Source organism: Halichoeres trimaculatus, unplaced genomic scaffold (assembly GCF_033239565.1).
Source record: "Halichoeres trimaculatus isolate MK-OKI-2021-1 unplaced genomic scaffold, fHalTri1.1 fHalTri1_scaffold_2, whole genome shotgun sequence".
NCBI lineage: Eukaryota > Metazoa > Chordata > Actinopteri > Labriformes > Labridae > Halichoeres > Halichoeres trimaculatus.
Window position 1 is genome coordinate 22,034,595 of NW_027437180.1, and position 16,183 is coordinate 22,050,777.

The 16,183-nt window shown below is 41.9% G+C and overlaps 1 protein-coding gene across 2 annotated transcripts; it reads left to right on the forward strand.

Moving 5' to 3' along the window:
* Positions 1-852: 852 nt before the first annotated feature.
* Positions 853-15,441, forward strand: LOC141804492 (axin-1-like). Of its 2 annotated transcripts, none has more exons than XM_074688958.1 (13): positions 853-1,075; positions 2,455-3,145; positions 7,666-7,859; positions 7,975-8,124; positions 8,900-9,034; positions 9,151-9,247; positions 9,483-9,620; positions 10,184-10,568; positions 11,061-11,238; positions 11,336-11,512; positions 11,687-11,983; positions 12,061-12,210; positions 12,303-15,441. In XM_074688958.1, exons 2-13 carry the CDS (start codon positions 2,525-2,527, stop codon positions 12,427-12,429), a joined length of 2,649 nt encoding a protein of 882 aa, XP_074545059.1. In that variant the 5' UTR covers positions 853-1,075; positions 2,455-2,524; the 3' UTR covers positions 12,430-15,441. The 2 variants fall into 2 exon arrangements, with proteins under 2 accessions (XP_074545059.1, XP_074545050.1); XM_074688949.1 differs by having other exon boundaries at positions 854-1,075; positions 11,684-11,983.
* The last annotated feature ends 742 nt before the right edge of the window (positions 15,442-16,183 follow it).

The window sequence follows — 16,183 nt, forward strand, 5'->3', positions numbered from 1 at the left end:
ACATATAGGGGTCTGCTAATGGTTAATTTGCAAACTCTGTTCCAGGTAAGGCTTTTGAAATTCAAGTAGAAAGGTCAGTGTATTGAATTACACTGCAAAAAGGAAAAAAAAACAGGAATAATGTTTGCAAAAACAAAGTACATAAAGGCAAATGTGTTTGTACACGTCCTGTGGTCTTAAACTGCACACTTAGTGTGTTCACATAGTGTCTTCGCTGTACTTATCTGTATCTTAAATATTCTTGAGGTTCAATATTGACACTACATCTCCTGCTAGTAAAAAAATTCTTGTTACATTGACAATAAAAAGCTGCAGAAGTGAAAAGTAGCCAACACACAAGCGACTGCTGCATTTGAATATAGTTCTAAAGCAGACCTAGAAGTTCTTTTGCAATCATACATTTGATCCAACCATAGTGTACTTCAAAGCAGTGAATTTTTAAGACAACAAGTATGTACCATTTATAACAGTGCTCACTCATCAAATGAAACACCATGAAAATGGTTGTTCAATCCTTTGTTTTACAGTGAATTAAGTCTGTCTATACTGGTAGTATTACCTGATAATATAAAGATAAACAACAAAATTTTCAGAGAAACCCTGTCAAAACTTGTTTTTAGTCATACACGGTGGGTATAATTTGCTCTTAGACTCCCAATATAAGTATAAATAAATAAACAGATACAAACAAATAGACAGATAAATAAGACAAAAGCACAGATTCATAATGGCTTCTCGATATTTTGTGGCATTGGTAATCACCTTAATGTTACATACTTATTGTTTTACCTGTTATAAACTTGAAGTTAACAGTGCCTTTAGTCTGTTGCTTCTATCTGTCCCAGCTCTATGAACGTACTACACACCGCACGGCGTCCGCGTGCACGCACGTATTCCCACTCGGTCTGTATTATTGCTCTGAAAGCAGCTACCATGGGGAGTTAATGGGATAGTCGACGGGTTATTTTGGTTAATATTTAATATATTAAGCTATCCATATGCTGCGTTTCGGAGCCCACACTTCACGCCAGTATCCCCAATGCAGCGGATTACGGGGACCGGGCTTTCAGAGACGGTAGGACGAATACTTAAGTGGAAAACACGGGACGTTCACGTACCAAGCTAAGCTAGCCAGCTAACAAGCTAACCCAATCTAGCTAACACTCAGGCCAGCAGAGTGGAAAACGTGCCTCCGCTTTTTTTGTTTTGATTTATCTTAGATGGGCTGATTAGTTTGTTTCAACCAGTTGGAAAGTTTTCTTTGTTTTTGTATGAGTTTAAGGAACATTAATATATTTACAAAGTAAGCTTGTGTGGAAGTGTTTTTTGCACGCAGGCCCATCTTGTGTGGTTGTAGAGTTTGTTTCTGTACCCATCCCCCACCGTCTTTGCAGGCCAAGATGAATGAGATTCTCACTTCAAAGCACTGGCACTGGTGGTGGCATTGCTACAAGGCTAGCTAGCTGTCTTAGCTTGTTAACACTACTTGGTTATTTAGAAAACTATGCCCATTCACACGAAGCTTTGTTTTGACAACTGTTGACGCTAGCTCCTTAGTTAGCGGTGAAACTGGCGATTAAAACTTACGGTGAACTACACCTGAGAAATGTAAGCACAACACCAAACTGGATTTTGTCGAACCAAGGTTATAGTTGATGTAAATCTTGCATCTGTTCGTGTTTCTTGTTTATTCTTTGAGATGTATAGTAACCCAGATTTGTGTCATTGCTTGTTTCAAAGTTTTGATCTGCTTTAGTTTCGGTTTTAGTATATTCGTCAGACTCTGGAGTCACAAAAGAATGTTTACTGTGCCCAAGATATATTTTAAACATCACACAGCCACATCATACCACTCAACAAATACCGCTGTCTTCAAAAGACATAAAGGATATGTGTTGGTGTGATGGTGTCACATTTTGACATGGATTGACATAGATGAAGACCAAAGACATCCTTTGTGTGATTTTATTTGAGATAGTTCTGCTACACAATACAGTTGTATGCAAGTTCTGTGTATGTTTTTGTAAACCTTTACCTCTTTTTTATCTTGGTAAGCCAAAGTGCGTTTAAAAACCTAGTTATAATATTTCCCTGTCTCTTTATGTTGACAGTAATAAATGTGGGCCAGACTGTTATCTTGGCTTCTTATTGAAAATAGGCTAGAAAGTTGGCTTTGTGTAGTGCTTTCTTCTGTGTGCCTGCAGTCATGTAAATAGGTGTTGTAGCATTAATTTGAATGTATCACTACAAGCTTATCTTGTCTGTCAACCACTCATTTTTATCTGGCTTTGTTTTGACTTATCTGTTTCTGTTGCAGTCCATTATGACTACTATCTGTAGAACATTGTGGGGATCAGATGAATCTGTATTCTTTATAACTATGCTGAATCTCCTTTGTTGCTTCCTACAAGACTATAACTAACTGCTTTTTTGTTTGTTTCCTTTTTGTCATAGGGTGAATTGTTTGCCAGCAAAATCATTGCCAGAGGGGAAGATCTGACCTCTGCCTTGTGCAACCAGAGACATGAGTGTTGTCAGAGAATTACATGGGATTGGGTACAGGGGTGGCGGTGGGGTTGTGGCCTCTCTTAGCAGCCCTACCCATTTTACTGAGGATGCCCCGCGACCCCCTGTTCCTGGTGAGGAGGGATCTGATGTGGACCCCCCAGTCCAGTCAGGCAACATCCGTCCGAACACCCTTTCCCAAACGCTTGGATATCCCATGTCATCCTCATCATCTAAAATGGGGGATCCATCAAATTACATACCCTCCTCATCATCGGCAACTCCGCGGCGCCCTGATCTGGACTTGGGGTATGAGCCTGAGGGCTCAGCTTCACCAACTCCACCTTACCTGAAGTGGGCAGAGTCACTTCACTCTCTGCTTGATGACCAGGAAGGCATCCAGCTGTTCCGTAACTTCCTGTGCCAGGAAGGGTGTGCAGACCTTCTCGACTTCTGGTTCGCTTGCTCTGGGTTCAGGAAGACGAGCCAGGAGAGGAGGGCAAAGCTGGCCAAGGTCATCTACAGGAAGTACATCGTTGACGGAAGTGGGATTGTCTCGAGGCAGATCAAAGCAGCCACCAAGAGCTTCATCAGAGACTGTGTGGGAAAGCCACATCCAGACCCTGCCATGTTTGAACAGGTAATTAAATCACTTGTCTCGTGTATGATGGTTCCTAATGAAAGTAACATATGTTGGATTACACACAGATTTCTTACAACCTGTATCAGTATTTTCATCATCTTCCTCAAAGAAGTCTTTTCTATTCAGGCTATAGTGAAAACTTAGGGTGTTTCTGTTACAGCCTTTGCTGGACCACATAAAGAAACTGCAACTGAACTACTGCTGCTGTTGGCACAATAATTTATGACACCTGAAAAGTACCACAGCTAGCTTTGATGTCAGCACTGTGCTGTCTGCTCCCATTAAGATTGGCTTGTGTGACCTTTAAACGCACTGGATGACTGTGAAACTAAAGTTATTTTAGAAGGGTTGACGTCCTTTTTGTTCACTGTAAAGAACATTTTTCGTCTAGGTATTTAATTTAAATGGGAGGTTGTACTCCAAAGAAATGCTGTGCAGAAGTTATTGCAGGTTCAGAGCTTGAGATGAACCTGCCATCATCATTCAGTACTGGAATGCTGCCCCCCTCCCCCTGGAAAGAATCTTTAGGGGGCAGGAACTATGGCCCAGGATCTAAAACTGGAGTTGGCTTCCTGAATTTGAAATGCAGTTACAGTACCTGAGTACTTCAAAAGATTCTTTGGTTGGTTGTTCCCGTGGCTGTCAGGGAATGTTGTAAAATATAAGTTGTGTTTTTTACCTCAATACCAAGGATGCATGGTTCACTATCTAAATAACTCAACCGCCAGATATAACTGAAACGGGTTAAAGTACTGTTTAATGTTGGTTACTCACTGTCTTCACCCACCTGGCCATTCTATATGTGTTTCCTTATAGTTGAATTTGCTTAGGCAATAGCACTAGAGAACAAAATTACACAGAATGAGGTTACATAATCACACAATGAACCAATTAAAGCTTGGTTTAGTTTCCTCTGCAGTGAATCTTTTCCAGCCCTGCGTCTTTATTTCTTTATTTTGCTGTTTTTATGAGAATTTTTAAGACAGATGTTGCTCAAAGTCAGGAGACAAATTTCAATTCAAACACGGTACCAAAGCCAAGCAAAGTCTGACTGTAATTCAAACCTGTATAAGCAGACTGTTGCTCACAGTGATTTACATCACCATCATATGTGCACAGCACACCTTTCTAATTATTCAGATGTAAGTCTGGATGGACACCCAGTTATATTTATGTATCATGGTTTGAGTGTGCAGTGTGGTTGTCAAAATTTGTGATACTCTGATGCTGTTTCATACGACATGATACAGTTGCTCTCAGTGGGTGCTGTCAAGCTTTTTTTGCTCCATGACAAAGAAAAAGTTACATTTGGCTTTCCAACTTTAAATGATCTTATCATTTTTTGTACTCTTGTCAAGGTGATCGTATAAAGCCAAACAGTGGCTTACACCAAATTCTGAAATGCTGTCTCAGACTCATTTTTGGCTTTTTGGATGATGGCAGAGGTTGATCTGAGGTGGGTCATATGACTCTTGGTTTGCTGGCCACAGTGTGCTTACTTATCAATTCCTAATAGTTTGCTGCATCACAAGAGCACAAAATTCAGATGGAGGGCAGGAAGTGAAGTAGTTTGAGAATCTGCTGTCTGAAAAATCAAAATGCCCATGTTTTGTGTCGTTTATGGCTTCTCCAACCATTCTAACAGAGAAAAGGAGAAAGTGTTCTTGAAAGAAAAAAAATAGCGTTTGATACAGGAGGTGTCACGCCATACAAGGGTGACACCTCATGCACCAGTGCATCTAATTTAAAAGAGAAAATTGTTGCCTTTTGTTTTGGTATTTTACATAGAAGTTGATGTCTGAAGGAGCAAACGGCTGCTTTGCTGCTCAATGCTTGCCCGTTACTTAGTGAGGCAGAACAGTCAAGCAACACCTCTTTCCAACACCTTCCCCCTCATCAGGTCAAAATCATGCATCTTAAGGAAACAGTTCTTATATGCAAATAAATCTTGTAAAATTGGTGTCCTTTTACCATAGATTGTTAAAAAATATGGACGTAGTCTGCCTTACATCACCTGTCTTTTCTGAATGAAGCCATAATGAAGAGAAATGATGCCAATCATTGGCAGGGGCCATATTGGATATAACACAGGCTTTCAGCTTCCTTTCTAACAGCTATAAGGCCCCTGTCAGTAGGTGTGTAACGGTACACAAAAATCACGGTTCAGTACGTACCTTGGTTTTAGGGTCACGGTTTGGTACATTTTCGGTACAGTATGGAACAACGCAAAACCATTTGCTTGTTTAGCATGTTTATTAAACCAAAAACTTGCCATTATACAGCGAGGGAGAAGGCTCTTCAAGCTCCGGTTGGTTGTTGGCAGCAGCCATGATGCACAATTCAGACACAAGCTCCTGTGGCTACGGAAGCTCTTTGATATTAATCTTCTGATTGGCTCACCGTGAGACGTCACGTTTACATGATATAAACATGATTGCAAAGCACGAATCACAGACCACTTTCCTCATGAGTATTAAAACGCCTTCCCTGCTCAGCCAATCATAGACGAGTACTCACGTGAATATTAAAGAGCCATGTGCAGCGGCTAACCTAAACTTACTGTACTCGTTTGAATACAGCACTGTACCGAACCGAACGGCCTTATGGAGTGGTCCGGCATGGAAACATGTACTGTTACACCCCTACCTGTCAGTCATGTGAGCTGAGCTGTGCCTCTGATTGGACAAACTCATGATCTTAATACCCTCTAAACTGCTGTATGTTGTATAATCATATAAATTGAAAGGGTTTCTTTGTTTTTTCCCTTTTTTGGCTTGGTGGATGGTTCCCAGTGTTTCTGCAGCCAGCCTCAAGCAGATTCACGATGAACAGTAACTTTTAGCACTTTTGTATAGGCTACATTTTTCTAAACTGGATGTTGCCTCTTGGTTTTTACATTGGACCTGCAGCTATGAGGGAGAGGGAAGCAGTAAGAGCAGTGTCGGTCAAGCAGGCACTTCCAATGAATACAAAGCTGAGAAGCAAGGAAATAGTGAGTTATCTTCTGGTTGTTCAATAGCAGTTATCCTTTGTAAGTACTGCTTTAAATTCAAACCAGTTGACTGTTGGTTTCACACCTGTGATCAGACAGAAGGCAGGTTCACAGACCCTATTACCCACTTTGTTCAGATGAGTTTGGATTATTAAGAGGAAATATTTCAACTGTAAACTAACCACTGTTGCTGCTGCTTCCTGTTCCCAGGACATTGAGATTGGTATCACCCTGCAAGCCACTAAGGTGCTTCATAACCAGATATACGCAATTGACACATTTTCCTCCTGTTTCCAATGTAAATGAAAACAGTTTAATTAGTCACACTTTCTTTTGTTTATTTGCCACTTTTACCACAACCAGGAGCAAAATGAACTGCGACAAAAGCCGCGTTTCCACCAAGCAGACCGGTTTGGTTCTCTTGGTACAGCGCGCATTTTGTGGCGTTTCCACTGACTAATCCCAGGACAGATCCCCAAATAACCGAGACAAGCCGTCCCACTTTTTGAGACCCTTTCGTATGGGTGCCAGACTGAACCTATCCGCTCTCTGAAAGTGGAGAAACACACTGCAAACCGTTGATTGGGCAAAAGAATTTTCACTTACCCAGACAGCGGCTGCATTTCTCCTGACGGCACACAGACTTCTCTGAAACAAAAGCTTGATTGCACTGTGTATTAAAGAGCTAGAGAGAACATGACATGTTGCTTGTCTTCCATCTATGCTCTTTGTTTGCTGTGTCACGTTTTTCTTCTTCGTGGGATTTATTAGCGAGGTAAACTGTGTTGCGCTGCTATGGCGCATTGTTAAACAGCTTCGACTTTCGGCATCCGCCTACCACGCCGCCTACCACGAGAGGGCACAGTTTTGCTGTAGAAACGCAAACAGGATCAGACTTAACAGTATCGAACCGTGCCAAACCATACTGAACCAAACCGGACTGCTTGGTGGAAAGGTGGCTAAATTACCCAAGTGAGCATGAGTCCAACACAGGTAAAGCACAAGGAAACACAAAAACAAAATGACAACGCTCAAAAACTCTGTGCTTTTTTGGAAACAGAAATACTTGTCGGCTTGTTGCGTCTTTATTATGTTTTACACACACACACACACACACACACACACACACACACAAATATGACAAATGACTCCAGCAGTATCTTTAATAACTTCAAGGAAGAGGGCTGCTGAGAGCTGTTGTCTGCAAGAGTGTGACAAGCTCCACCAGAAATCACTGAAATCAAAGGAAAGATAATAAGACCATGAACCATCATCAACTCATGTTAATGAGAGAAGACTCTTAATTCAAAATGATCACACTGATTAAAAAAAAATTATAGCAGTCAACACCAAAATTCTATAAAATAAGGTTAGGAATTTTTTAAAGATGAATACAGGAACTAGAGTTTTGCTATATGTCATCAAGCAGAGGTAGGGTGAAATGAAGTGAATATCTCAGGCTTCATTTAGTTTATCATCAATTATCCACAGCCCAGTTATGAATTTTTCTCCCCCTTTGTTCCAGGCCCAGACAGAGATTCAGGGTATGATGGAGGAGAACACCTATCCTCTGTTCCTGAAGTCAGATCTGTACCTGGAGTACACACGGACAGGAGGGGAGAGCCCCAAGCCTAACCCCAGTGATCAGAGCCCTTCATCGGGTCCAGCCAAGCCTGTGCCTGGGTACTTACCCACACTGGCGGAGGATGAGGAGTGGAGGTAAGAAAATGTGTCTGTGATTTGCTCACAGTAACACTAAATCATACTGGAGTGCTCTCTGACAGTGTGTGAAACGGTGACTCTCTCTGATGTCTCTAACTTAATCTGATCTCAGGTGTGGAGGAGGCATGAAGGAGGTGGAGGAAGAGAAAGATGAGGAGGAGTGTGGAGACACACCAGCTGGTAGGCTGACTCACAGCCTGCTGATGCAGACAGCACCGCAGAGAGCCTCAACCAGGAGAAGGCAGGACAGCAGAGAGTACAGGTGAGTGTTTAAGAGTAACTATCATTCCTATAATGTTTCCCCACAGGACGTTTTTGATCGTTTTCAAGGGGAAAGGTTTAAACTGTGTACCTGCCATGCATTATATAATATGCGGATGTAGTCTTTGTGACATCACACATTTGTTTCTGATACAGAATTTGAAGCCTACCTCCGTCAGATGCCTTTTTGGAAATGCTGAAATCAACCTAGCTCTGTTCAAGTTAAAATGAAGTAAAGAGTCCAGTTCGGACCATTTGCCTCTTTGCAGACAACCATTGTTGTGCCCTTTACATGTGAAAAACTCTTAGCTTGAATTACTTTGATCATTACAAGTTATGAAAGAGTTCACCCCGAGTACATTGCGTGCCGATAGAGCTGTGTGTGTACAGGGTTTCAATGAGACCTCGAGTGGATTCTTGAAGAACTGCAGCTTTTAGCACTTCCACACAGGCTCCATAATTTTAGACCTGAGTTTGACGTTTTCTTTGGCAACCTGTAGTTTTTATGTAGATGTGTAGCACCCTGTTGCGTTATTTGTTTTGTTGCCAGCCAACTGTGCAGTAGGCAGTTTCAGGGTAGAGTTTCCTCTTAAGCTGAGAAAAAAATGTATTCAAAGTGTGTCCCACTCACTAAATTTTACTGTATCTAAAAATTTATGACCAAAACTCACCTAAATTATTCAGAGCTGTGAGTTGGTTCTGCTTTTTTGGACAAGAACTTGACGCAATGTCTTTCTTAACCTTTTAAACGTTATCATCTCTCTGCTAATCCTCAGAACATGGCGTGAACCAGTAAACCCATACTACGCCAACATGGGCTATGCTCGTGCTCCAGCCACCAGTGCAAATGACAGTGAGCAGCAGAGCATGTCGAGTGATGCAGACACACTGTCACTGACCGACAGCAGTGTGTAAGTACACATTCAGTGTATTGGATGTAGACGTTTTTACTCCCATCGCTGGGTTTTTGGAATAAGATGCCCTGTAAGATCTGTGTTTGATTGTTTATCCATGTCTTTGTCTGCAGAGATGGTATTCCTCCATACAGATATCGGAAGCAGCATCGTAAGGAGATGCATGAAAGTGCCAAAGCTAATGGACGTGTGCCCCTACCTCATATACCTGTGAGTATATATGTGTGACTCATCTCAGAATCCACTGCTGTAGTCGTGTAACAATAATGGTTACATGATCCCAGGTGACCCTCTTCAAATATTTACGTTCTCTGGTGAAACTCAGCGGTAGTTAACATATTAGTTATTAAAATGCCATCCCGATCTTTATCAATAGATGTGTATGAACAGTTCTTGTATCTAATATTTTCTTTTCTTTTTTTTCCCCACTTCTGTCTGAATGCAGCGCACGTACCGCATGCCAAAGGACATCCACGTAAAGCCTGAGAGGTTTGCAGCAGAGCTCATCAGCAAGCTGGAGACGGTTCTCAGAGAGAGGGAGGCTCAGGAAAGACTTGAAGAGAGGCTGAAGAGAGTACGACTGGTGAGTGCATCGCTGCACTGGTGGTGGTTTTTAAATCAGGTGTACTTAATACCTATTTAAATTATACCTAGGGCTACCAAGAATCTTAATTATAGTTATGGATAGGTCTCAGAAAATGTTCATCTAGATAATCAAAGATGCTACATCCAAAACACCTCTAGAATACAGGGTTCAGAAGGATACCAGAGATAGAGCAGGAGTAGAAGTCAAGTGTTGTAGGATTTCTGAAAGGTCGGTTGAATTGATTTTTTAATGAGTGAAGTGAGTGAGAGTTGCAGAGAGTAGGGGTGCGGTGGTTAATCTTTGGGGTTCAGTAGGTTTGCAACCTATTATCTGGTGACCCATGAGAAAGTCAGTCAGGTAGGAGGGGCTAAGGTCATAAAATTGAGATACTTCATTGTTCAGAAGAGATATTCAAATTCATATAGACGAGACAGACAGAGGTTATATCACTTCATTTAAAAGGTGATCCACTTCTCCTTGAATCCTGTCTGTGTCCCCATTGTTTTTAACCATGTGATGTCACAGGTAAAGAGGAACTCTTTGTCCCCTTTTCCCAACAGGAAGAAGAGGGTGACGATGCTGACATCTCCGTGACGACCTCCATTTCTTCTCACAGCTTACCACTCGCCCTGCCCTCATCCTTCCCACCTCTGTACGGCGCCCGCTACTCAGAGACCACTGCTAACACTGCAACGGTCACCACATACGGCGGCCTTGTTGCCATGGAAGATCCGCATGACGATGACCCCGAGTCTATCCTGGATGAGCATGTTCAGCGCGTGATGAAAACACCGGGCTGCCAGTCGCCGGGGGCAACGAACAGCACAGGAGGAGGTCGGCATTCTCCTCCAAAATCATCACGTTCGCCCGACGGGGGGATTGCACCTCCACACTTTCCCCCACACCGAGGAGGAGGTCACACTTTGCCTCTTCCTGGGGTCAAAGGTGAGAGAATGTGGATGGAGAGAAGAGAGGAGGGAGACAATAATCCTGGATTCAAACAGATACTCTTGTTATTACCTGAAATTATCAAGCCTGTTTTATACTTCTGCGCTGAAGCGGTTATGAGAACAACATACATGGTCATTGATGTGTCGTAGCTTTGCAACATTTCTCCTAAACACACATAGACAGTCAGAGTCCTGTGTTCGTTGGATCACCTGTTTCCTGTCCTTCTTGTCCATAGGGAAGTTTGGCCACATTATGTTTATACTTGTGAATAAAAAGCATCAAATATTTATTATAGTAGTCGACCTATAGATGCCAGAGACTATCAAAAAGTTTTTATTGAAATCTGACCTGAGCAAGGGTTTTTTGTTTTATTCAGTCATCTACCTGATGTTGATTTTTTTGTTGAGGGTTTTAGAGCTTATGGTTAACTCATTGACCTGTGTACTGGCATTCCACTTAAATGTCTTGCTGTGACATCCATTTCAGGTATGCATCACCACAAGCAGCCGTATCACCACAGAGGAAGAGACGGCCAGGAGGAGGCGAGCTCAAGGTCTCAATCCAACTTCCTTTGGAACGGAGATCCAGCCAACCAGTACGCAGGGAGGAGTCGTAACTACGCTGACGGAGCAGGAGCCAGCACGCTGGAGGGCATGGGTTACAGGTAGGTTAGCTGGCTGCTCTTTTCAGCAAACGTAATGTTCTGCATTTAGTTCATGACCTCACCTGGTGTGTGTGTGTGTTACCTGTTGGTTCTGCAGTAGTAAAGGCAGCACACTATCCCGGCGAGGTTGTAAAAAGGCATCAGAGACATCAGCGAAAGGTGATGAGAGTGGGCGTGGCATGGAGGGCCAGGTGCAACTGGAGGACCTGGAGAGAAACCAGAAGATCCTGCAGTGGATGATGGAAGGAGACCGACAAAGGAAGAGCTCACACAGGTGAGTCATGTTATTTCCAGAATCAATTTAATCGCCAACACAATGTTTCAAGTTGAGTCTCTGGAGGAAGGAGGACTGTGTAGATAATTGTTGTCACATCATTCTATGTTTTGGTTGTAAGCTGGAGAACCTTTGATGCTCATGCTGTCTCCTTCCCTCCGGTCCTTCCAGCAGCAGCACCAGCAGCTCCAGGAGAACAGGAGCCAGCAGCGAATCACCACGTCCAACATCAGTGGAGCGACCTGGAGCCGTGCACCCCTGGGTCTCAGCCCAGCTGCGGAACAACCCCTCCTCCGTTTCTCCCGCCCTCCCTGGCTCTGCATCCACTCAGGTCCAGCCCTCACATCCTTTCATCCAGGACCCAGCTATGCCCCCCAACCCAGCCCCCAACCCGCTCACCCAACTGGAGGAGGCTAGGAGGAGACTGGAGGAGGAGAGGAGGAGGAACGCACTACAGCAGGCTAAGCAGAGGTAGATCTCAGAGCACACATTTTAGGATTTCAATTCTGGTTTTGTTCCTGTTTGATAATTTTTTTTTTCCCTCGCAGGCATAAGTCTGGCAAGCGGCAAGTGTGTGAGAACATGACGGTTGCTTACTACTTCTGTGGAGAGCCGATCCCATACCGAACATCTGTCAAAGGCCGGGTGGTAACTCTGGGCCAGTTCAAGGAGCTGCTTACCAAAAAGGGCCATTACAGGTGAGACCCTATACTCATTTTTTGCAGTAATGGTGACTTTTTTACTGTTTCATGCCTTTGAAATGATCCACCTTTCCTAATTTTGTGTTCAGGTTTTACTTTAAGAAAGTGAGCGACGAGTTTGACTGCGGGGTTGTGTTTGAGGAGGTTCGTGACGATGATGCCATCTTGCCAATCTTTGAGGAGAAGATCATCGGAAAGGTGGAGAAGGTCGACTGAAATCTTTGGGGACAGGAAGATGACACAGATGTTTGAAAAACAAAAGAAGATGACTTTTGGATGGGAAGGAAATCAAGCTGCAAGAAAAAAGTATGAAAGGAAGTAGTAAGATGGAAGAAGCAAAGTGAGACAGAAAGGAGATTGAGCTGCGTGGTAGAAGCTCGAGTATTAAGGATGTGGTTATTTTTATGGCATATCTGGATATCTGCATCATGCCTGGATCAAACACATACAGCAAAGAAGCTCGACCTCATGAAGCAGAAGTAAAGGAGAGGAATGTTAATGTCACCTGTCTCATCTCCACTGTGGATTATAGAGGTGCGCTGTTAAAATCTGATGTCTGTCCAGTCTTCCTTTTCGATGGATGGAAAAGGGTGAGGGGACTGCTACAAGGAGAGAGGCAAAAGTAGTCTTCCACTTCTGCTCTGGAGGAGTCTGTCCTCCGCAGACCATTACGATGCTGCTACATTACCACGGAAACTCTTCAATCGGTGCTTGGGACAGTAAAGAAAGCGGTTTTTGTTCCATGCAGGAGTCTCGCTGCCTTTTTGCTGTCTGTCCCTCATCTGCTGGCGACATGAAAAGAGGACGGAGGCTTCGTCCTGGGAGTGGAACTCAAGCCCGCTTCTTCCCTTCGTCGACGTCATAGCCTCAAAAGAAACGTTCTCACCATGATTCCTAGATGTCATGTAGTGATCTCTCACAGCCACATGTTCAGCCTACAGTTCTCCACACAACTTGTTTACCAAAGCTACATATTTTTGATAAGACAAGTACCTTAGCGACTTGTTTCATTTTATTTGAATTGTCTATGTACAAGGCAGGTACTATTACTTATTAATGCAGCCTAATTTCGCTATATCTCAACTTTAATGTCATATTATTGTGTATGTTTTGAAGCTAGTTCATTAGTCATTTCAGGGCAGCCATTTTTTTTGTTCTCTCCTCTCTATAACACACCTCCACCTCAGTTCTGTACTGTTAACTTTGAGTGTTCTGTTTGCTCTCCTACATGATGGATTTTAATGATTGGATTTTTGTTTCCACCTTCAAAAAAATTCTCATGGATCATAAGAGCACACACTTCAGTTGTGCAGTCTTTGACCACAGTATCTGTTGTTTTGAACAGGTCACACCTCATTTTTTCAGCTGTTCTTTGAGCCTGTGTAACTCCAAGCTCAGTCTAGGTGCCTGCCTACCTGGCCAGTGCCATTACTATCTGGAATGCTTACTCTGAAGCCTGTTTGTGAGTGTTGAAGCCTCCGTCATGTATGTCTGAACTCAGCCAAAGAGCATATCATGCGTCCCTTAAGCCTGTGTCGTGCGTGTGTCTAAGCAGTCCAAGTCTGCGAGTGTCAAATGAGTTTTCCATCCTGGGCTGAAGGAAATCTGTACCTTCTATTTCAAATGGGTTTTAAAATGGGTTTATAATCAACATTTTACTCTAAAAGGTGAGGTGAAACTTGGATTTATGCTCATTGTTGTTTGCAGTCATACAGTTTGTAGTTTCTTAGCTTAGCATAAAAACTCAAAAAAAGAGAAAACAGCTCGCCTGGCCCTTGTACCGTTTGATAAACTGTAGCTGCAAATACTCCTTATTTATAATCTTTGAAAATAGCCTAAATGAATTTTTATTGTCCATACATTTTTATTTCATTACAGTTTCCCAAACCTCAGGCCTCAATTTGTTCTTTTTAGCATTTAAATATTTTCAAGATGTAACCTCAAGTTTAACAGAATTCAGAATATAAAAAAAATAAATAATCACAGTTTCTCAAAGCACAAAAAGAAATCTTGATTATTGCCCCATCAGCACCAAACTAAAGGTCTGATTATTTACCTCCATGTAAGAAAGAGAGCCATTCCTCCTAAAAGAAGAGAGATCAGTCATTAACTTATGGGTTTTGAAGGTGCTGGATTGTGTTTTATCACCTTTGGATAGAACCAGCCTGGTAGTTTAATTTCTGTGCTAAGCTAAGCTAAGCTAACTGAGCTGTCAGTATTGTGTTAACTGAGAAATTATATAAGTTTCTGGCAAGACGACTCTGGAGCTTTTTTAAATTATGTGAAACTGTCTTTTAACTTTCCTGCACTTTGACCCTGAGGTCAAAGCACCGTAAAGCACAGTGCAGACAGCGCACTGATCACACACCAGCTGTTCATGCTGAATGTAATTAGACTTATAAAAACTTTTAACCTCAAAAGAAATCCCCTCTCTGATCCTATCATCGTTTTCTGTCTTCAGTATTTGATCTCAAGCTGATTGTTTAGTGTTATCTCTGCTGGAAGTTCATTGAATGTGTTCGTCAAACAAAGAGATCCTACCAAATGTCTTGCAGGAATGTCGAACACAGTTTGTGCTGGGCTTCTGCCCAGAAAGGGAAACGAGATCATAAAAACATATTGTCCCTACTTCAACCCATTATGCCTTCAATATGAAATTTAAATTCTAGGTATGTATTTGTTTATGAAAAAAATGTAATTTTAATAATCACCAAGCATGTTCTTTAAAGGAATGTTTTCCTGACGAGTTGAATTATCTCTTTTGTTTAAGTGTTTATGTGCGAACAGCTTCGACCTTATGATCTATTTGATCTGTTTGTTAGAAAGAAAGCCCAGGGACAGTTGAATGACAACATTTAAGAGTTATATCTCGTGATTCGATGGACATAACAAACAGCTGCGTCTGTTGTATTGTCAGTTTGTGTGAAACACAGTGCCTTTATCATGTAATCTTTGGAAATATCTTTATTGAACCAATCCATGATTTTTAATGGAATTTTTTATTTTCACTCAGTCCTGTTTGTTTTATTTTTTCTTTAGCTGCAATCATGCTTGCTCACTCTGTTCTGATAGATCATCTGCTGTAAATATGTACATTATCATTTCATATGTGTCTTCAGACCCGCACCACATGTCCACGGTGTTTCTGTTTTTCAAAGGTAAACGCCAAGATGTCACTGTGCTGGTTCCACTTGTACATTTCTTTTAAAAAGGTACTTCATAATAAAGATGTTGAAAAAAAAAACACTGCGCCATATTTGTTGCTGGGGCCTCTTTCTGTGAGTCATCACACCAAGTGTAACCCAAATGTTGAGCACTTAATGGGCTCTCAACACATAATGTCACAACTAGAAATACCAGGTACTGATGATCAAGTTGTGCAGCTGTCTAGTTTATGTCACACATAGATTATAGACATTTTAGACCTAAGAGTTCTTAATCCAAAAGAATCCTTTTCATATTTGCAAATTATTAACAGCATACTATTCACAGTATAATTGAGGCTTTATAATAATTTTATCCTTATTACTCTGTGTTACTTGGTAAAATGTATGTAGCTTTTTAATTTGTATTATCAGCACAGTCTCAGTGAAATGTTATGGAGTTGCATGAGTTTGGATCCTCATGAGTATGACACTGCGGAAGTGCCCTGTTGGTTTCAGCTTAAGTAGATAAAGCATTAAAGAAATGCATTAATTTTGTTGTTCCCTTTTCGAAAAAAAACTCAGTTTTTGTTACTGAATTTCTAGATGATAATGTCAAAGAATGCCCCCTGGAGGACATTATAGTGCACTACATGTTAAAAAGAACAGTCAGACTGCTTCTCCAGTGGAACAAAAGAGAGACAGAGTGTCCTTAAGTGAAATACAAGCAAAATTAATGAGAAAAATGTGCTTTCTGTTTGCCCTCCTAGTGAACTGAATAATAAAAAATTAAAAATAAAAAAAAGTGCCCTCAGGAGTTCCAGTGT

Excerpts from the sequence above, each read along its gene's own strand:
- LOC141804492 (XM_074688949.1), top strand. The coding sequence starts at position 2,525 with ATGAGTGTTGTCAGAGAATTACATGGGATTGGGTACAGGGGTGGCGGT. Across the intron at positions 10,569-11,060 it reads GCCTCTTCCTGGGGTCAAAG|GTATGCATCACCACAAGCAG; the intron begins GTGAGAGAATGT and ends CATCCATTTCAG. Across the intron at positions 11,984-12,060 it reads CTACAGCAGGCTAAGCAGAG|GCATAAGTCTGGCAAGCGGC; the intron begins GTAGATCTCAGA and ends TTTCCCTCGCAG.